At 41.0% G+C, this 22,764-nt stretch overlaps 1 protein-coding gene across 2 annotated transcripts in view; it reads left to right on the top strand.

The window, feature by feature from the left end:
* The window catches only part of LOC134639829 (ATP-binding cassette sub-family C member 2-like), a 45,978-nt gene that overhangs the window by 1,477 nt on the left and 21,737 nt on the right, over positions 1-22,764 (top strand). For both annotated transcript variants that reach the window (XM_063491280.1, XM_063491279.1), the window contains exons 3-8: positions 20,610-20,750; positions 20,832-20,969; positions 21,152-21,274; positions 21,365-21,420; positions 21,506-21,761; positions 21,913-22,091. In XM_063491280.1, coding sequence (XP_063347350.1) covers positions 20,610-20,750; positions 20,832-20,969; positions 21,152-21,274; positions 21,365-21,420; positions 21,506-21,761; positions 21,913-22,091 — 893 coding nt within the window. The remainder of the gene's footprint in view (positions 1-20,609; positions 20,751-20,831; positions 20,970-21,151; positions 21,275-21,364; positions 21,421-21,505; positions 21,762-21,912; positions 22,092-22,764) is intronic.

Genomic DNA, 22,764 nt, shown 5'->3' with positions numbered 1-22,764 from the left:
TCCCAGTTTAGTGTTTTGTATTGTTATTTGTGTCCCCCTACGCCAGTAATAAAGCTGTGCTTTTGAGTCTACCTTTGTCTCTGCAAGTTTGCGTTTGGGTCCTTCTCATGCCTGCACACAGCCGAAACATGACATGTTGTGTTTTGATGTAAGCATTTGTTGCGCATTCTTTTTATCTTGGGTAAAAGAAGGACGCAGTCTCTATCCAAGTTTCTAATCATTTATTGCCTCAAGCAGTTCAACCCATAAGCATGTACATGGATCTCTTTGATTCAGAAAACCACTGTCTGCAAGCAGTTAGCTGTAACCAACTTCCTGAAGAGAGTGACTTTGGTGAGGCGTGGTCGGAAGTGCCATGCGGACGCACCTGCACGGTATCCGCAATCACGCCGGCCTGGTAAAACATGGGGACTCAGGGATGGGGGTTGATTGTGGTGTGCTGCATGTGTGGCTGGCAGCATGTGAGCTGCAGCCGCAGCAAATAAAAATGGCTCAAAGCAACAACCTGTGGTCCTGCCGTGCCTTATTCACACCACAGTGACCTTCACTTAACATTACAGAGAATTATATATGACGCTTTTAATTGGTCAAAACTGTTGGGGAGACGCCATGGTTTAGACTTGGCTTTCCCTCGTTGGCCCACAGGCTGGTCGCAGCCTTCTGGCACTCCGCTTTCCTCCGGTCAGGCGAGGACACATCTGGGGTGGTAACCTGCCTCTCCTACTTCTGTATAACAGCCTGGTTTCATGTGATGGTGGTCACGGTGGTATGTGAAATGCATACTTATTCCAGGCTTTGTTATTGTTCACTATACTGCAGCCAAAATCATAAAAATGCATAGAAAGTAAGATTTATGAAAATATTTGACCTCACACGTCATCCCAAGAAAATGGTGACAACATCTAAAAATGTTTCTTTTGAGTAAATAATTTCTATTTAGTATTTGTAAACCCTCATAGGGTATAATTATGTTAATTTCACAGATGGTGCATTTTATATTGGTTATGTACTTTTTTAGAATTATTGACCAAATTGGTAAATATACCTATAAAAACAGAAATACATATTTTATATTATTCTCAAGATATATTAATGAGTTTGGACAATACATGTTAAATGCCTATGAAATCACAGGATTGTATAATTAAAAATACTATATGATTTAATAGCATTTTAAATAAAATTATTTTTTTAAATAAAATTTGTAACACTAAAATGATCATAATGTATTTGGAATTGCTTAGTTTTTTTAATACAAAAATGTCAGTAAGAAGTGAAGGGTTTAACTCCGGAAGATTTCACATTTTAGTTTTAAAAAGAAACAAGGCATGAAGGACGGGCACTTTCCATCCAAGCTTAATAGCAGTTAGCTTTCAAGTCAGCAACGATACAGAAAGGAAACAGACTTTATATGGAGAGGTCATTGTGGATTATGGGATGCTTACAAACTAACAGTTTGGAACTTTTAACCTTTTGGAAGAGAAGGTGAAGATTTTTCTCAAAAAGCTAGGGAACAATTCATCAGAGGAAAACTGATCATTTATACAAATTAACCCTAAAAGACCAACCAGTGCTTACTTTTGTATAAGCACAGGCCAGAACAGTCTGACATTTTTTGTTGTGAAAACATCAATAGTTTATTTGAAAGGAGGAAAAAGGAGCAGTCACAGTCAGCAGCAGGGCACAACCGTATACACTGCACCTGCAAGTTAAGTGTAGCAAACTCAGTGTTATTAGCACACTGTCTTTACTCTAGCGTGGCACTAAATCTCTATGACTATGACTAGTACTATTCAATATAGTTAACCCTCCTGTTATGTTGCGGGTCAGATTGACCCAGAATAGAAGAGATGTCACATGTCATCTGCATCACTACAGGAAACGAAAGAAATAAAAATTATACAAGAAAATTGTAAAATAATCAATGCCAGGGTTTCTGACAGTTTTGGATGTGTAAACATGCCCCGGGTCAAATTGACCCAGGAACATAATTGGTGTTCCTGGAAACCAACATAAGGAAGGTTAACAGAGGTAATAGTTAACTATTAAACCAACTCTTTCCCAGCATGATACTGAGAGCAGGCTTGCTAGCAAAGCTAATGACTGAAGTGATGTTAGGGGTTTTATCTTTTTGGCTACCTGCAATAGATACTGTTCAGTACACAATTGTTTTTTGCATTTAGGCAGGTTTATTTATTCAAGTGCACTGTAAAATCTAATTAGTTCCCAGAACTCAAAAAAACTACTCTGTAAAAAAAAATCCTAACATAAAAGTATTTTACTGTGTATTTTACAGTTTTGTTCTGTTCTTCTAGAATATCATTAAATTTACATAGACTGTGATTTCACATTTCAAATGTAAATTAACGTAAAATCACTGTAATGTAATAAAACATAATTGTCTTGTTTTTTAAATGTATTTGTCTGTACATATGCATATTTAGATTGTTAAAATACATTCACAAATGTATCATGATTTCACAAATATTTGTCCGTTATTTGAAATATTGAACTGTTGAATTCAAATGTAATGCTATGGAAAAATATATAAAATGATTCTTATAAACTTTTTTACATCAAATAATTATTATTATTATTGCTATTTAGGGCGATCGTGGCTCAAGAGTTGGCAGTTCGCCTTGTAATCAGAAGGTTGCCGGTTCGAGCCCTGGCTCGGACACTCTCGGTCATTGTGTCCTTGGTCAAGACACTTCTTCTAGTTTCAAATGTTTTACTGTAAAAAATATGTTTTACTGTAAAGTTTTACAGAATTTACAGGAAAAACTGAATTTCTGTTATTTTTAAATACATAAAATATCAATCAAATTACAGTAAAATGACAGTAAAAGATGACAAAATGACATTAAAAGTAGTTTCTGTACCTTTACATGGATTCGTTGACAATTAACACATATGTTGTGTCACGGTCCTGGGTCGGTGACCCAGTGTTTTGAGTTTCTTGTGTCTCTGAGTTTTTGTATTATGATCTTAGTTCCCTTTGTTGCCCCAGTTTATTCTTTAGTCTAGTGTCTTAGTTTGGCTTTCTTGTATTCTCTTTAGTTCTCTGAGTATTTAGTAGCTGCCCTCTGTGTCTCTTTGTTGTTGTTCTCTGTGTTTCTTAGTTGCTCTGTCTCCCCTAGTCTAGTTTGCGTCTGTGCTATTTCCTGTTTTACTTTGAAGGTCCATGTCTCATGTGAGTGTATCCTACTTTGCTCCCTTGTCTCGTCAGTTCTGATTTCTCCCAGCTGTGCTCCCCTTCTGTGTCTCATTCCCCTCGTTATTTCCCAGTGTATTTTAGCCCTGTGTTTCTCTGTCAGTGTCGCGATCTCCCTCATAGCCGTGTGATTTTCCCTGTGGCTTTGCCGAGCCCCGGCTCGGACGCTCTCGGTCATTGTGTCCTTGGTCAAGACACTTCCCCTACTGCCTACTGGTGATGGCCAGAGGGGCCGATGGTGCGATATGGCAGCCTCGCCTCTGTCAGTCTGTCCCAGGGCATGCAATCCATTATTATTTAAACCAACTGTTAACTGTATATTTCTGTACATTTAAGTATTATTATTCATATTGCCACATTCATTGACCTTGTTTATAGGTAATTTCATTGTTTAATCACATTAAAATGTTCCTAATTTAATGTTTAAAAGCACTTGAAAAAGGCAAAATCCCATGTAAAATTAGGGCAACAAACTGTATTGTCATTACTGAAAATAACCGTATTTTTATGAGAAAGTTATTTTCTGTTATTTTCTGGTATTATTTTGGCGCCCCAGCTGCCAGAATATTACTGTTTTTTTGAGATGTTTTTTCTAACAGTGTATGCAAACTCGTTGCCTCAAAAAAATTGAGTAAAGTTTACTTAAGATGACTAAGTTAAGACAACTTATTCACTTTGAGTACAAAGTAAAAACCTATTTAGTTTCCAGAACTCAAAAAAACTATGCAAACTCGTTGCCTTAAAAAAAAAACTAAGTAAAGCTTACTTAAGATGACTGTTAGAACAACTTATTCATTGCAAGTATGCAGTATTAAGAATAACTTGATATTTCTGACTGTACAATACTAATTGCTTACCTACTGACAAACATTTCAAGTTCAACTAAATGAAAAAACAATTTGTGGTAACCTGAATATGATTAAAAATAATTAACAACACTTTTTGTAATGATATTAAAATCAGCCCAACTTTTATTTTCAAATGCAAAAAAGTGTAACAGCCAACATACTGGACACTGTTCTCTTGAGCAACAAACAATTATATTGCCATCACTGTTATAATCTTACAATGAAACTAAGTCTCAGATTTAATTATTCTGAAAATAAGTTTAGACATACCACAAGTTTGTTTTGTACGTACATTACTTATATAATCAAAATAAAATATATTTATTGTTCTGTCACAAGTGCAGTCTCTAATTTAAACAACACATTTGTTTTTCATTCCAACACAGGAGCTGGAATGTTGTAATATTTTAAGGATGACTTGTTTCCAGTCCAGGCATTTCTGCCTGAATGACTATCATGGATCGAGGTGATCCAAATGTAAGTGCAGAAGAAAGTCTTTAACTTCCCTTAAGTACAGTGGCAGTGGATGTGGATTGGAGATGCAATGAGCTTGAACCTGCAGGCGACCATCCTCACTAACCACTAGGGCTGGGCAAAACGATTATTTTCCTAATCGATTAATCTAGCGATTCATTTTTCGATGCATCGATCAATCTAACGATTAATTTTTCAATCCAATTCGATTTCGATTTGATTCGATTATCGATTATTTCCCCATTATTTGACTTGTATAGCAATTTCACATTTACTAATTTATGTATATCAATGAAAAACACAAATTTCTTCATTTGAACACCTTTTAATAAAAAAAATTGCAAAATAAAGTTGTAGAGGTCGTACAATCAATACAATAGAGATAGCAGTTAACAAGAAATGAAATGTGCAAACATATATAAAATTAAGGAAAAGTTAACAAAACATTTCAAATAAATAGCAACAATGGTGTCTTTAAACAAACAAAATGTAACATTCACTTTGCTTTCTGCCAAAAAGTGCTCTTCATTCACAAAACAAAATCCACAATAACATTGTAGTACAATCTTCTGTTTTTAACAAAAAATTAAATGTTGTGCAAAACAAATATGAACAAAGGAAATCATAGCAAAAAATTAATAAAATATAAACAGCAGCAATGGCGTCTTTGAACAAATAAAATGTAACATTCACTTTGCTCTCTGCAAAAAAAGTGCCCTTCGTTAACAAAATATCCATTTTGCTGCCTTCTCTTCTATTTCTCTGTGTGTGTGTTCAATCACGTTCATCACATGAAGTAGTTATGCATTGGAGTGGAGAAATGTTAGCATTTCTACATGCTCAGCAGTCAGGCTTGCCCTTTTTTTGGTGACAATGTTTCCAGCAACTGAAAAAAGCCTTTCAGATGGTGTTGATGTGGCAGGTACAGCCAGATATGATTTGGCTAAATTAGCCAGTGTGGGGAATCTTGTTGCATTATTCTTCCACCATGTAAAGGGGTCATTATCACTTGGAATAGGGGCTTCCCCAAAATACAACAGTGCTTCTTTCCTCACCGCCTCATTTTCTCCATCCCCACCCTGGTCAGTGTTTTCATTACAATCTTCCTCTTCAGAATCTGTACCCAACAAAGTGTCCAACACAGACCTCTTCTTTGTTGGGGGACTTGCTGAGGCTTCCTGTCCCACATGTTCCTGCTGTAACTGTGATCTCTGCTCCCTTTTGAGATCAAGTGCCTCCCTCTGTACTCTTACTTGCAGTTTCAGAGCATCTTCTGGAGAAAGGAATTTCAGTTTACGAAAACGTGGATCGAGGGCAGCAGCAACGAGTGACACATTTTTTCCATCTGCTTGAAATGCAGATACCTCTGGCTGCCACGTATACAAGATTTCCTCTTCTGCACAGTTCTGGAAAGAGTTCACTGCAGCAGAATCAAATGATTTGTTTTGGGTGGATTTCAGGAGACCTTTCAGCAAGGGGGGAAGAACAGAGACTGTGACATAAGACTGTCCACTAAGAACATTAGTGGCTTGCTCATAGGGCTTGAGCACCTCCTTCAATTCATCCAGAAGAATCCACTGATCACTTTTCAGATCTAGGTACTGTTTCCCACGCTGTGTGACTTTTGGATCTGAAAGCGTCGCAACCACTGGCCATCTCTGTTCCAACAGACGTTCAATCATGTAGTATGAACTGTTCCATCTGACAGCGACATTCTGGATTAGTTTATGCTCAGCTGTACCCATCTGTTTTTGCTTCTGCTTAAGTTTGGTGCTAGCTGGCTCACTTTTCCTGATGTGCTTTACAAGGCCCCGTGCAGCTGATAGTGCCTTATCAATCTTGGGGTCTTTCAGTGCATGGTTTACAACCAGTTGCAGTGTATGCCCGGCACACCGATAGGACACCACTCCAAACTTCTCTTTCAGGATGTGGAGAGCTGCAACTATGTTACTTGCATTATCATGCACAATGGCAAGGACATTATGCAAGGAAATGTGGAATTTTTCTGCCACCTTCTCCACCCAGGAGGCAAGGTTTTCTGCAGTGTGGCGCTCTTCAACTGGCAGTGTTGCTAAATTGAAGGAGAGAAGATCCCAATTGTCATTAATGAAATGACAAGTTACCCCTAAGTAGGACTCTGTGACCAGACTTGTCCAAGCATCAGTGGTAAGGGAGATTTTGGATGTGGCCTTTTTTAGTTCATTCCTTAGTTTCTCCACTGAAGTTTCATACATTCTCTCCATCATGCTTGTAAAATGATGCCAAGACGGCAGAGTGTAACCTGGTTGGAAAGTGGTCAGCATTTCTTTGAATCCCTCACCCTCAACCACAGCAAGTGGTCTCATGTCTTTTAAAATCATAGATAAGACGCTCTTGGTAAGTACAGCCGCCTCCTGGGGGGTGCATGGTGTACTTCTTCTCTGACAGTAGTCCTCCAGACTTTTCTGTTTGTTCCTGAAATCATAAATCACACACAGATGAATTCGAATAATTACAAAATAATTATATGGAAAGCATAATATCAAAATTATTTGATAAGGATATATATATATATATATATATATATATAAAAAAAACACCCAGCACGCCCCTGCGGGCGGTTTATCCTTCAAGTTCGGGTCCTCTACCAGAGGCCTGGGAGCTTGAGGGTCCTGCGCAGTATCTTAGCTGTTCCCAGGACTGCGCTCTTCTGGACAGAGATCTCCTATGTTGTTCCCGGGATCTGCTGGAGCCACTCGCCTAGCTTGGGAGTCACCGCACCTAGTGCTCCGATTACCACGGGGACCACCGTTACCTTCACCCTCCACATCCTCTCGAGCTCTTCTCTGAGCCCTTGGTATTTCTCCAGCTTCTCGTGTTCCTTCTTTCTGATGTTGCTGTCATTCAGAACCGCTACATTGATCACTACGGCCGTCTTCTCCTGTTTGTCTACCACCACTATGTCCGGTTGGTTAGCCACCACCATTTTGTCCGTCTGTATCTGGAAGTCCCACAGGATCTTAGCTCGGTCATTCTCCACCACCCTTGGGGGCGTCTCCCATTTTGACCTCGGAACTTCCAGGCCATATTCGGCACAGATGTTCCTGTACACTATGCCGGCCACTTGGTTATGGCGTTCCATGTATGTCCTGCCTGCTAGCATCTTGCACCCTGCTGTTATGTGCTGGATTGTCTCAGGGGCATCTTTACACAGCCTGCACCTGGGGTCTTGCCTGGTGTGATAGACCCCAGCCTCTATGGATCTTGTACTCAGAGCTTGTTCCTGTGCTGCCATGATTAGTGCCTCTGTGCTGTCTTTCAGTCCAGCTTTGTCCAGCCACTGGTAGGATTTTTGGATATCAGCCACCTCCTCTATCTGCCGGTGGTACATACCGTGCAGGGGCCTGTCCTTCCATGATGGTTCCTCGTCTCCCTCCTCTTTCTTGGGTTTCTGCTGCCTGAGGTATTCACTGAGCACTCAGTCACTTGGGGCCATCTTCCCAATGTATTCTTGGATGTTCGTTGTCTCATCCTGGACTGTGGTGCTGACACTCACCAGTCCCCGGCCCCCTTCCTTACGCTTAGCGTACAGCCTCAGGGTGCTGGACTTGGGGTGAAACCCTCCATGCATGGTCAGGAGCTTTCTTGTCTTTATGTCAGTGGCTTCTATCTCCTCCTTTGGCCAACTTATTATACCAGCTGGGTACCTGATCACGGGCAGGGTGTAGGTGTTGATAGCCCGGATCTTGTTCTTACCGTTCAGCTGACTCCTCAGGACTTGCCTGACCCTCTGCAGGTACTTGGTGGTTGCAGCTTTCCTAGCTGCCTCTTCATGGTTCCCATTCACCTGCGGGATCCCCAGGTAGTTGTAACTGTCCTCTATCCGCTGTCCTTTCTATCCGCCCCCTTTTGTGAGTGTGGACGCTTCCTCTCTTTGCTCTTCAAATGCTTTGCTTCTTTTATTGATTTTTATTGATTTTTATGCTGATTTTTTCCCTTTTTTCTATATGAGCCTACCTGCGAAAGCTTCTGGACACTTATAGATCATTAGGACTAAAGTGTTCTTAACAGAAACAGCAACATTTTTAGTTACCTTATCCTCAGCGCTCCGTGTGTCTGTGGCCTAGACACAGCTGAAGCCTGATTACAGCGTCTGGACTCCGAACAGCCTCAATAGCCTGGAAAGGTGCTAACTGCTAGGCTAACTAGCTAGGCTAACTAGCAACAAGATGCCTTCCCTCTCCACAGATGACTACCACAAACTCCTGCAGAAGATTGCAGTACTGGAGACAAAAATTCATCGCTTAGAAGTAAATGTGGAGGTAAATGGACTGTGTGGAAATGAAACAACCTTGCCTTTGATTCAAAGCAATGGCGATGAGCAAGCTAGTACACAGCTAAGGAGCACAGATAATATGACCAAGAAAGTAGACTCTGTGCATTACTATAAATCATCAAGCGATAATCCCCCCTTGGACTGTCCTGGTGCAAAACCAAGACACAAATCATGTTTCCTAGAAGGGGGAGGACGTATCACAGGCAGAACACAGCGAGCTGAAATCTCTGAAACCGACTGGCCTTCACTTCCTACGAGACAGAGAAGCTCTTCTACCCCTGTATACGGGAGGAAACAGGACTGGACAACCGTGAATAGAAAGGTTAACAACAAACCTCCAAAACAACTGAATGTGAAACTGCAGAACAGATTTGCTCCACTATCAAAGGACCCTGGATCTATATCGGACAACCATCCATCTAAAAGTAGCGAAATAAGGTCTGAAAATCTGTTGAAAAGTAAAAGGCCACAGGGAAAGCTAAAGGCTAGGCCTGAAACCCTGATTGTGGGTGACTCTGCCGTAAAGGATGTACAAAGGATGTGCGGTAAGAACACTAAAGTCCTATGCTTTCCTAAGGATATGGTCAACAACCTGAAGGAGAGAATTCTTCAGATTGCAGATGAATATCCAACTGTGACAAATATTGTTCTGCATACAGGGTCAAACGATGTGTCCAAACAACAGTCGGAGGTTCTGAAACGGGACTTTACTGGATTATTAAATACTGTAAACTCTCTGAATGCAGCTGTATTCATCAGTGGGCCTGTACCGCCCGTCAGAGGAGACGAGAGATTCAGCAGATTGTTTGCACTGAATAAATGGCTTATATCAGCATGTACTGACCACTCAGTGCATTTTATCAACAACTTTAATATTTTTTGGGAACGCAGGCATCTGTTTAAAGCAAATGGATTTAATTTTAACAAGTCAGGGGTGAAACTGTTCACCTCCAACTTGTTTTATTCCATACGTCATCCATCTGTGCTTGGTGCCAAGGCTGAGATAAACGAGGAGTTATCTAATAAAGAGGAACAAACAGTACTCCAAGAACAAACAAAGCCCAGCAGAAACCTTGAGGAGGAGCTCCATCTGCCCCCACCCGGGAAGAGCCTCAGAAAGGAGAGACATCTGAGGCAAGAAGAGGGGTCCCTATTTGCCTCCACCTCTCTCAACAACACCAACGACCAGGACCAGGGACCACGACCTTCCCCAGTCCCCCAAACCCCTGACAGGCCATCACCCTCCTCCCCCTCCCTTTCTCCCTCCTCCCCACACCTGAAATTCACTGAGGAGATGATGGAGCGGGTCAATGCTGGGCTCAGATCTACCCCCCGGCCCAATCCCTTTTTGTCCCCCATTAACCCCCCACCAGAGCAGCCAAAGGTTCGCCATCGAGCCCCGCCCTCAACAGAGCAATCAAAGTTACACTGCGCAGCCTCGCCGCCCTTAGTTCCTCCTTACCACCTTCATGCTCTGTCTCCGCAGTCTGATGTGTGATGTGTGGAGGGTCCGGGCTGCGAGGATTATGACAGTGGTGACTTTTCCCAGGAGAAGCTGGGACCCTGTTTATTAGAAGGTTTCAAAATTTCTGTACTTTTAGGTGACAGAAGGAGACATGTGGCCTGGTCAAAACACAAAGAGCTGCACTCTAAAAGATCTTTAAATGTAGTAAACATACCTTGTGTGCCACAGACTGCTCCCAAACACGAGGGGGCAAATAATACCTCTAAAACACTTAAGTTGGCTTTATTAAACGTTAGATCTTTAGCTGGGAAAACATTTTTAATTAATGATTTAATCACTGAGCACAGCCTTGATTTTATGTTTTTAACTGAAACTTGGTTGGACCAAAGTAACGGTGGAGCTGTTCTCATCGAGACGACCCCTCCTAACTACAGTTTTATCAGTGAGGCCAGGGTGAGCAGGAGAGGAGGAGGGGTTGCCGTCTTATTTAATGAATCATTTCAATGTAAGCAGCTATCTCCTGGAAGTTTTCAGTCTTTTGAATATGTGGCGTTACAGCTGAAGGCTCCATCCAAAGTTGTGTTTCTTAATGTTTACAGGCCTCCCAAATACTGCACAGACTTTTTTAATGACCTCAGTGAACTGCTGTCTGTGATCTGTGTTGATTTCGACTGTGTAATTATTGTTGGGGATTTTAACATCCATGTGGACAACCCTCAGGACAAAGGGACTAAAGACCTGAGTAACACTCTGGGCAACTTTGGGCTGACTCAGCATGTAACAGAGGCCACACATAATAGAGGACACACTCTTGACCTACTGATCTCCAAGGGCCTGAGCATTTCAAAGGTTACTGTGTCTGATGTGGGCCTGTCTGATCATTACTGTGTTTTCTTTGAAAGTAAAATCTCAGCCCACACAAATATATCAACAGCAGTGATCACAAAACGGTGTATAACTGAACACAGTAGTGAGATCTTTAACCAGGTCTTCCCATTAACACCTGACCTGTCCAGAGGTTCAGTCAATGAGCTCGTCACTAGCTTCAATGCTAAAATGTTAAATGTAATGGACACTATTGCTCCCATTAAGGTGAAGGTTATCTCTGGAAGGAAGAAGTCTCCATGGAGAAACTCCACACTGGTGAAAAATGAAAAAAGAGAGTGTAGGAAAGCTGAGCGCAGATGGAGAAAAACAAACCTCCAGGTTCATTATGACATCTATAAAGAGAAACTTCACAATTATAATTTACAACTGAGGAGTGCAAGGAGGTCCTACTTCTCTGACATCATCACCAAAAACAGTCATAACGCTCGGGTCCTATTTTCTACAGTTGACAGGCTAACAAACCCTCCTGTGACAGTGGCAGCTGAACTTCATTCGACCATGGCCTGCAATGACTTTGCCAAATTCTTCACAGAAAAAATCCAAAAGATTAGACAACCAATTGGTACATCAACAGCAGATCCAGGACATGTACTGTGTCCACCAAAAAACTGTTTAAACACCATCAAACAGTTTCACCCTATTAACAACAAAGACCTGGAGGACATCTTAGGTCAACTGAACTCCTCCTCCTGCTGTTTAGATGTCCTGCCAACAAGTTTTTTCAAAAAGGTCTCAAAGACTTTGGAGTCAGACCTGTTACAGATCATAAACTTTTCTTTAACGTCAGGTGTGTTTCCAGAATCACTAAAAACTGCTGTAATTAAACCTATACTGAAAAAGGACAATCTTGACAAGACACAAATGAATAACTACAGGCCGATCTCAAACCTCCCATTTTTAAGTAAGATCATTGAAAAAGCAGTTTCTCAACAGCTCAATTACTTCTTAACACAGAATAACTGCTATGATGCCTTCCAGTCAGGTTTTAGACAGAACCACAGCACTGAAACCGCTCTGACCAAAGTGTTTAATGACATATGTCTGAATACAGACAGTGGAAAAATGTCAGTCTTAGTTTTACTGGATCTCAGTGCAGCATTTGATACAGTTGACCACAACATATTACTCAAACGACTGGAGAACTGGGCAGGTCTTTCAGGAACTGTACTAAACTGGTTCAAAACATACTTAGAAAACAGGAAATACTTTGTATCAATAGGTAACTTCACATCTGAGCAGACAAGTATCACATGTGGAGTTCCCCAAGGTTCCATCTTGGGACCCCTTCTGTTTAACATCTACATGCTCCCACTGGCACAGATTATAAAGAACAACAAAATAAACTATCATAGCTACGCAGATGACACACAAATATATATCACAATGTCACCAGGAGACCGAGGCCCTGTACAGGCTCTTGGTAAATGCATTGAGGAAATTAATGACTGGTTGTGCCACAATTTTCTCCAGCTAAACAAAAACAAAACTGAAGTAATAGTCTTTGGTGCCAAAGAAAAACGATTACAGGTCACCAGAGAACTTCAATCTATACACCTAAAAACCACCAACCAGGCGAGAAATTTGGGTGTAGTGATGGATGCAGACCTAAACTTAGAAAAACACATTAAGACAATAACAAAATCAGCTTACTATCACCTCAAGAATATTTCAAGGATAAAAGATCTGATGTCTCAACAGGACCTGAAAAAACTAGTCCATGCATTCATCTTTAGTAGGCTTGATTACTGTAACAGCATCTTTACAGGTCTACCTAAAAAATCAGTCAGACAACTACAGCTCATTCAGAACTCTGCTGCTAGAGTCCTCACTAAGACCAAAAAAGTGGACCACATCAGTCCAGCTCTGAGGTCTTTACACTGGCTGCCTGTCCGTCAGAGGATAGACTTTAAAGTTCTGATGCTGGTCTATAAAGCTCTGAATGGTTTAGGACCAAAATACATCAGTGACCTCCTGACCCAGTATGAACCTTCCAGATCCCTCAGGTCATCTGGATCCGGTTTTTTATCAGTTCCCAGAGTCAGAACCAAACACGGAGAAGCTGCATTCAGCTTTTATGCTCCATATATCTGGAACAAACTCCCAGAAAGCCTCAGATCAGCTGAAACACTCAGTTTATTTAAATCCAGGTTGAAGACTCACCTATTCTCAGCTGCTTTTGAATAAAGCACCAAATCCACACTTTTAAGCTTAAATTTCAAAACTTACATTTTAACTACTGACTTTATCTACTGTTCTGATTTTATCTACTGTTTGATTTTTGATTTTAAATACTGTTTTGTTTGTTTGTTTGTTTGTTTGTTTGCTTGTCTTAATCAATTTTAAATCATGCTTTTTATTTGTTTCTGTAAAGCACTTTGAATCACCTTGTTGTTGAATTGTGCTATATAAATAAACTTGCCTTGCCTTGCCTTGCCTATGTCCGCAATGTTGCCTTCTGGTAGCTCGATCCCCTCAGTTCTGACTACCTTCCCTCTCTGTGTTATCATCCGACTACACTTCTCCAGCCCGAATGACATCCCGATGTCATTGCTGTATATCCTGGTAGTGTGGATCAGTGAATCGATGTCTCGTTCACTCTTGGCATACAGCTTGATGTCATCCATGTACAGGAGGTGGCTGACAACTGCTCCGTTCCGTAGTCTGTATCCGTAGCCAGTCTTGTTAATGATCTCACTGAGGGGGTTCAGGCCTATGCAGAACAGTAGTGGGGACAGAACATCTCCTTGGTAGATCCCGCACTTGATGGTGACTTGTGCAAGGGCTTGGAGTTGGCCTCTAGTGTTGTACGCCACATCCCCATTGAGTTCCTGATGAAGACTCTTAGGGTCCTGTTGATCTTGTACAATTCTAGGCATTCCAGTATCCAGCTGTGGGGCACTGAATCATAGGCCTTCTTGTAATCAATCCAGGCAGTGCACAGGTTGGTCAGTCTGGTCTTGCAGTCTCGGCTGACTGTCCTGTCTACCAGTAGCTGGTGTTTTGCGCCTCTGGTATTCTTGCCAATCCCTTTCTGTGCCCCGCTCATGTATTCACCCATGTGCCTGTTCATCTTAGCCGATATGATGCCTGACAGGAGCTTCCATGTAGTACTGAGGCAGGTTATTGGTCGGTAGTTGGATGGGACCGGTCCCTTCTTGGGGTCCTTGGGGATCAGGACCGTCCGACCTTCGGTTAGCCATTCCGGGTGTCTCTCGTCAACTAGCAGCTGGTTCATTTGTGCTGCCAGACGCTCGTGGAGTGCAGTCAGCTTCTTCAGCCAGTAGACGTGAACCATGTCGGGGCCTGGTGCTGTCCAACTCTTCATACTAGTGGCCCTTGCTTGGATGTCTGCCACCATGATGGTTACTGGACCCTGTTCAGGGAGGTTGCTATGGTCTGCCCTCAGATCCACTAGCCACTGAGCATTGCCGTTATGGGTTGCGTCCTTCTCCCATATGCTCTTCCAGTATTGCTCCGTCTCCAGCCTTGGTGGTGCTGTTCTCTTATTGTTCCCTTGCCACTGAGAGTACACCTTTGCTGGTTCTGTGGAGAACAGCTGGTTTATTCTCCTGCCTTCTATCTCTCTGGTGTACCTCCTCAAGCAGCTGGCCAAGGCTGTGAGTCTTTGCTTGGCAGTTTCCAAGGCCTCAGGTATGGACAGCTTGCTGTATTTTTTTTTTTTATGCACCTTCTTTGTCGCACCTTTCTGCAACTCCGTTAGTTGGCTAACCTTCCTCCGTGCTACTTTGATCTTGCCCTCTAGCCTCCTTCTCCATGGAGGGTACAGCTCCTTGTAACGACGCATCAAGGCAGATTAAGTCTAGGACTAAGTTAAGCGCTACACAAATACAGGCCATTTACCATGTCTTGTAGAATTAACTGGAGTCACAGCAACAGCATAGTGCAGTCATATCTCAAGTCTAATAACAGAAGACAGGAAAAGATCAGTAAAGAAACAACTTCCCCAAACCAAAGCACAAATAAAACAATAAGTAAAACAAGCTGATCTAAAGTATGATTAAAGTTCAGCCTGATTAATATAAATGTCACTGACAATTGCTATTATATTGGAAAACCAAAATACTTACCACTGAGTTGATGTCTTTCTGTCCAACAGAAGGAGTGCTGGTCCCGAGCCTCAAAAGACAGTAAGAAGCAAGCAGAGGGAGAAAAAAACGAAACGAAACAAAAATTTTTAGAAGCTAAATTGGTCCTTAATGGCTTTGCAATCATTATAACTTACAACACAGAAGGTCAATATAGACCCCATACAACCAAATTAGACTAACACATATAGTATTAAAAACACCATCTACTACTGTGTCTGAATGTGTGGTATTGGCACTGTCAGTTTAGGCCTAAAGAGATATGTGTTTAAAAAAAAAAAAAAGACCACCTAATTTAAATATAATCATTACATGCTTATTAAAAGCTAACTTCCAAAATATAAAGTTTCTAGTAAGCAAAATGACCAGATCTAACATATGGCAGGGTTTATATGTAACATAATGTTTCTTATGATTCAACTGTGGAATTTAACTTAATTCTTTAGAAGGACAAGCTATATTACTTTATTCTCAATTATAAAGCCAACCTAGACTTTAACCATTTAACAAGCCACTAATCTGGATTATAGCTTTCACAACAAAACTTGTTTTTAAACACATTTTTTAACAAAACAAATACTATTGTTATTATTATTATTTAAAATGTAATTAAACAGAAAAGTCGGTTAAATATAAAAGCAGTTTGCTTATGTTGTTAAAGAAAGGCTAGATTTGACATTAATAGATGCCACAGATGTTCAAAAGCTGCCACAAAGCATTAAAAAAATAGAGGACGTTGGAGCATTTTTGCAAATATGTGATGTCTTGATAAATCGAGCAGATATTTGAACTTTACACAGCTACATTCAAGCCTGAAAATATCTTAAAAGTCACAAAGTATTTTGTGACCCAGAAAAAGTAATATTTAAAAGTTTGTTAGCTGCGCTCCTCCGCCATTGCCGCGTTTGAGTCTTGGACGAATTGCATTCTGGGATATTTAGCTGTACCACGTCCCTCCAGCGGAGACGGACGAAGGCTGGACAGGCCCCTCGGACCCTCCAGCGAAGACGAATGTTGGCTGGACAGGCCCCTTGGACCCCTCCAGCGGAGACGGACGAAGGCTGGACAGGCCCCTTGGACCCTCCAGTGAAGACGAATGTTGGCTGGACAGGCCGATTGGACCCCACCAGCGGAGACGGACGAAGGCTGGACAGGCCCCTTGGACCCCTCCAGCGGAGACGGACGAAGGCTGGACAGGCCCCACGGACCCTCCAGCTAAGACGGACGAAGGCTGGACAGGCCCCTTGGACCCCTCCAGCGGAGACGGACGAAGGCTGGACAGGCCCCTTGGACCCCTCCAGCGGAGACGGACGAAGGCTGGACAGGCCCCACGGACCCTCCAGCTAAGACGAATGCTGAAGCGGTCCTCCGGACCCTCCAGCGAAGACAGAAGGCTGAAGCGGTCCCCCGGACCCTCCAGCAAAGACAGAATGGACGAGCCCCCAATTCTGTTACGACCCGGCTCATAGCCGCAACATAAAAGAAGATGAATACCAGTTTGTGGGATGAGAAGAGGCTTTATCTTAAAATGGACAACCAGGTTGGCTAAAAATGGCTGGTGCCACTAAGGCAAACACAACAAAAGAGATGGACAAAATGGTGAACGGAGAACTAAACTATACTGGGAAAACTAAACTACTGACCCTGAACAGAAACACAAACCTGAACACGAATAACAGCGAGCAGAAAACAGATGACGGTTGGGCAGCAGGGAAACACACGGATGAGACACGGTGGATACACAGACGGACCAGCCAAACTACAAAGACAGAGGACGCGACTTAAATACACACAGGGAAACACAGGGAGATTACACACAGGTGGGGAACACAGCTGGGAATAATCAACAAGACGAGACAGAGGCAAAACTGAACACACACATGAGACGCAGACCTTCACAATAAAACAGGAAACGAGAACACTACACCAAGACGCAGACCTGACACTGAGAGACAGAATGACACATGGACCCTGAACTAAACTAAACGTGAGATACAACTGAGAACAAAATCCTTAAACATGACATAAAACAAAACACTGACAACATTAAATCATAACAATATCTACTTAATTTATCAAAATATCACATATTTGCTAAAGTGCTTCGACGTTGTCGGAGAGCTCTGTTATCCACCAGCGCGATAGCTGACCGGGAGGTCAAGGCTCGATAGAGCCGGCGAGCACAGTTAACTCCTGGCTTATCATTTTCAACCCCCCTGCGGTCTTTTGCTACTCAGGTTAAACATGATATATATAGTTAGTTAGTTATGGCTATGGATTGAAAATACCCCTCACACCCCATCCCTAACAGCTGCACCTCCTAAAAAATTTTGTCTGGGCTCTTATCTCACTTTTTTATTTCGAACGATCAACAGAAAATTTCACAGACATAGTTTTATATAAGGTTTTTAAGGCTGTGGTGTTAATTTTTAAGTAACATGAGCCCAGCGGCAGCAGCAACGCTAGGCTAACACTAACTAGCTAGCAAAATTATAAACCTGGTGCTAAACTAAGAGAAGCCACAAAATCAGTTTGAATAAGAGTAAAGATTTACTCACCAAGTCAGTGTATCAGGTAAAGATCCACAGCAATGACAACAATAATATCTTGAGCTGAAGCTTCTCCAGGTTTGCTCAACATATTCCAGAAAAAAATGCTGGCACCATGAACATGCGGACTGATCCGTGCTAGGTAGGCGGACGGTGGTGACGTGGCATTTTCAAAACACATCTTTCATCCTTCCGCACTGAGAAGCAAAATTTCCAGCTTACTTGGTTTTTCTAAGTTAAGACAACTCAAATAATGAGTTGATTAGCGTTTTTGCATAAAAAGTACTTGTAACTTACTTAAACTGAGTTCTAATAACAAACTGATAAAAAATTGAGTTCAGCCTACTTAATATTTTTAATTAAACAAAATATTAGATTTTACGGTGCCTCCAGTCGAACATACTTGCTTTTCTTTCTCTCAGCAGATTCATTATATGACTTGTTGCTGTTAAGGGGTATGGTAAAAAGGTGAGTTTGAATAAGCAGGAAGTTCAGAAATTGTCATAGCTGTGGTGTTTCAATGAAAACCCTAAAAGGTTATCTAAACATCATCAGGACCTACACAAAAATGAGGCACATTGCCAATCTGCACGCTGTGTAGCAGTTTGCAAGTATGAAAAATTACAGTGCTTTAAAGGTTTTGTTTACCGTTACCACTAACATTTTCTGTGACTTTGCAGCGACCTTTGTAGAACTACGTAGAAGTACAAAGTTACCGTAGTCCTGATTGTAGAACTTTGAAGTTTTTCTCTCAGTGTTTGCTCAATGTGCTCATTCAGTGTTCTTCATTCTGTAAAGTTCTTGTCTCCCTCTTTCAAACTATTGTTTCTCATTCCCTGTTTTGTTTTGTTTTTATTTTGCTAGTCATTTGTCTCCTGTCTCTTGCATTTAGTTTTGCTTTCTTTTTAAGTTGTGCTTTGTTCCCCAGCTATGTCCATTTCCCTTCATTCTTATGTGTGGTTTTTATAACCTATTTCCTTTGTTCTTTGTCAGGTCATTTGTTAACCTGCCTTCAAGTGCTCCAAATTCTCTGAAAAAGCTTGATTTTTGCTGTTCATTTCCCCCTATGGACTGTAATCATCCTAATTAAAGATTAGTTTTCACTTTAATCTGAGGGTTTCTCAGTATTGCATTAACATTCCCCTCTTTCCACACTTCATGCTAGTTCACAAATGCATTTTCAAATGCAGAAAAATAGCTACACGATGAAATACACAATCAATACATATATTACTCATTTTACAAACTGTGCAAACCTCTTTACAACTGCACCTATGGTTAGGCTTTTTCATTATTTTCCTATATTATTCTGATCCCTTGACTGCATGCTGAGGTGGCAATCCCAAACCCTACTCAAGTAAATTTAAATAAAAGTGTACGTTTTAAAAAAAACGGGGAAAAAGTACTTCTAAAACTACTTTTATTGCACCATGTTCATTCACTCTTGAGCTGCTGTAACATGAATCAAATTGCTGAATTGCCACCTCAGCATGTAGTCAAGTTCTATAGAGTCTTGCTAATGACCTACTACAGTGGTTCTCAAACTTTTCACAATGAGTACCACCTGATAAAATATATGGCCCTTAAAGTACCACCATTATGACCGACTTTAAAGTACAGTAGTATAGGCCTATTTAACACCATATACAGTTTACACGAGACAATTTTATTTCTTATGTGAATGTTATTTATTTTAACTGTCATAAACAGGATGTGACAAGTGATAATAATAACAACTGTACTGCATTAAAACATTCACAGCAGGTGGCATATCCAGTCTTTAAGTGATGAACCCTGCTTTCGGGTCAAAACTACTCTGCATTTATTAAGGCTGTTGTGTTTTTAACATGTTTAATGCTTTGTATCTTGTCCTACTTAATCTGAACAAGCCCCTTAAAAAGGCAGTGATCACTGTCGACCTCTCTCGGTTTTTATTACCACTATTCATTTTAAAACTCCGTTTTTAAAACCTTACAATGTAAGAACAGCTCAGCCCATGCAGCAGTATATTAATGACCAACCTCGTATTGTGAATGGATTATCTCAGTAGTTCCCCTGAGTTTCCTGTCTTCATTTATGTCGAAAGTGGTAGCAGAGTTTTACGTTTAAATTTTTCAGAAATCCCTTAATCAGAACATAAACAATTAGAGACTTCCCGCGCACCACTAAAGGGAGTCCATGTACCACCAGTGGTACGCGTACCACAGTTTGAGAACCACTGACCTACTAAATTTTATTCAGATGTGTTGCAGCAGGGACACATGGAAAAACTTGGCAACACCGTCCCTCGAGTACTGGAGTTCGACACCTGTGTTCTAGACCATAATATGAAAAAAAAAATGTTTTTCCAAAAAACAATGTAAGAAAAGAGTGTATACATTGAAACTAAAACACATGTAGTGTAAATTCTCTGTTAAGGTCAAAAACACCAAGAGGCCTGTCTCTGTGAGTTTATTATAAATGCATATACTGTGTATGAAATATTCTAACATGGAAAGGACAAGTCATTTACAGCAAAAGGGCAAAGAGATGTGTCATTCCAGCTCTGCGTATTTTAAGCATCTGTTATCACTTCTCTAAAACCTTGAAGGAATGAAGGGAAAGAACTTAGTTTTAAGTATTTGGTATCTCGTGAAAAAACAAAAACATAGTATTGGTTAAAAGTTTATGCAAATGATTATAAAAAGGGTTTTTTTTGCATAAAATAACATGATTTATTCTCATGTCTGGTCTGTGTTTTCTTCCTTCAGCTTGTGGTGTCTCTGTTGTTCCTGACGGCCATAGCACACCTGGGAGTCACACTAGGAGAAGATTTTGGCCCAAACAGTGACCAATCTTCAAAAAATGCTGGTGTATACTACGCAAATCCAGTTTTACTTGCAGTCACATGGGTAAATAGAGCAACCTTTATATTTGATTATTTAAATTTGAAAGGATTTGTTTTTTATGTTGTGATGTGTCTTCTTTGTTAGATCCTTGTCCTGCTTTGCCATGAAGGATTAAGACGGGCAGGAGCAATAGACTCTACCTCTATTTTCCTCTTCTGGTTGCTCCTTGTAGTGTGTGACATCTTTCCTTTCCAGACCCTCCTACGAGAGGCTGTCAGACTGGTATGAGTGAAGACATTTGATCAAGTTGGATTTAAAGTAAAAGACAAATAGTAGATTTACTCAGACATGGTGCAATAACTTGATATGATTGACTTTTAGCTCTCCATATTTTCCATAACACACCGTTTTCTGTTTCTTCGGGACCCTTTAAAATTTTTCTTTCTCTCATTTTTGGGAATTAGGGCGAGGTCCGTGATGTCCCACGTTTCAGCCTTTTCTACATTTCTTTTGGGCTTGAACTGATTGCACTAGTTCTTTCTACTGTGGCTGATATTCCCCCAGAAGCTAAAGACTTTATAAAAAAGGTACCCTTTATTTGTTATTGGTTTTGTTTGTTTGTTTTCAGAGGTCAAAGTTCATAAGGAGTCAGACGTTAATCTTGTTTTTATCCACAGAATCCTGAAGCAGGTGCAGCATTTTTGAGCAGAATCACATTCAACTGGTTAAACAGGTAACATTAAAGTCAGTATAGTAGGAATCTTAACAAGCACCTACATATGTGCTCCATGTCTTCAGAGTTATCATTGTTTTTACAGTATGGTTTTAAAAGGCTACAAACAACCTCTGGTTCAGGAGGACATGTGGGATCTGAATGAGAGTGATAGCACTGCTTTCATCAATGAGCGTTTCCAGCATTTCATGAAGCCTGAGTTGGATGCAGCTAGGGTCCGCTTCCAGAACAAGATGAAAAAGAAATCAGCTAAAACCAGAGACAGTGCCCAGGAAGACCCACAGCAAAATGGGCTTTCCAGTGGTCTGGGGAAAGGAGTCAGTCAGGATGTACTAATGATGGTGAGAGCATTCAAACAAAAGCACATCCACACACATGTACACTATATTGAGCTACAGTCTAAACGGATTTTACTAACACCACTAATCAACATCACTATGTTTTTTTCTGAATAAGTCTCATCAACTGTGCTTGAACGATCTGTTCCTTTAGGAGGAAAGGGGGAAGAGAGAAGATGAAAAGAAGAAAAAGGACAATAAGGAGGAAGAGAACTATCCCAATTCATGGCTGATTACCACCATTTACAAGACCTTTAAAAGGATTCTGATTGAATCTGTCTGCTTCAAACTTCTGCAGGATGTGTTAACCTTTGTCAGTCCTCAGCTTCTTAAGTGAGTAAGATATTACAGAACGTTACAGAAATAAAACAACAGATTTAAGAGAAGAACAATGTTGTGCTTGTACAATGTCGCTGGACTTAAACCAGCAACTCAGCTGTGTTGTACCCTGCAGTGGACTACAGTGGTCTCTTAATAGTTCACTGTTCTGACTTTCTGATGCATACTTTTCAAAAAGAAAAGGAAAGGAATTCATACAATTATCTGTCACAGATGTAACAGTTTTCCCAAATTTGGGTAAACATTTTTTTTAAATCTATTTCGTTTTCCTTGAATTTTTTTTTTTTAATTCACTTGCAGTTACTGTAAAATCCTTTGTGTTAACTATTCCCTATTGTCAGCCTGCGGGACCAACACCCCAATACAGGAAGTCTGGGTCAGCTCTCTGTTTAAGAAGTTCTAATCGCTGGATGAGTATTACCCAGCAGGCAATGCAGAGTTCAGATGGGGCTGATGTGGCTGAGGGGGCTCGCCCAGCTTTAATGGTCTCAAAATCGTCTGTATGTCTTTCCTGCTTCTCTGATAAAATCCGGAGACCTGAGTATCCTTGCAGTCCTGGCCTCCGTCAGACACATAGTTACAGCGGCTCACCTCTTTATTGGTGCACTTGGTATTTAAGTGGGTTAGCTTTAGAGGGCTTGACAGTAGGCCTCAACTGTATGTTATG

Source organism: Pelmatolapia mariae, linkage group LG13, assembly GCF_036321145.2.
Source record: "Pelmatolapia mariae isolate MD_Pm_ZW linkage group LG13, Pm_UMD_F_2, whole genome shotgun sequence".
Taxonomy (NCBI): Eukaryota; Metazoa; Chordata; class Actinopteri; order Cichliformes; family Cichlidae; genus Pelmatolapia; species Pelmatolapia mariae.
Note: the sequence above shows the minus strand (reverse complement) of the source record. Positions and strands in the feature narration are given on the sequence as shown.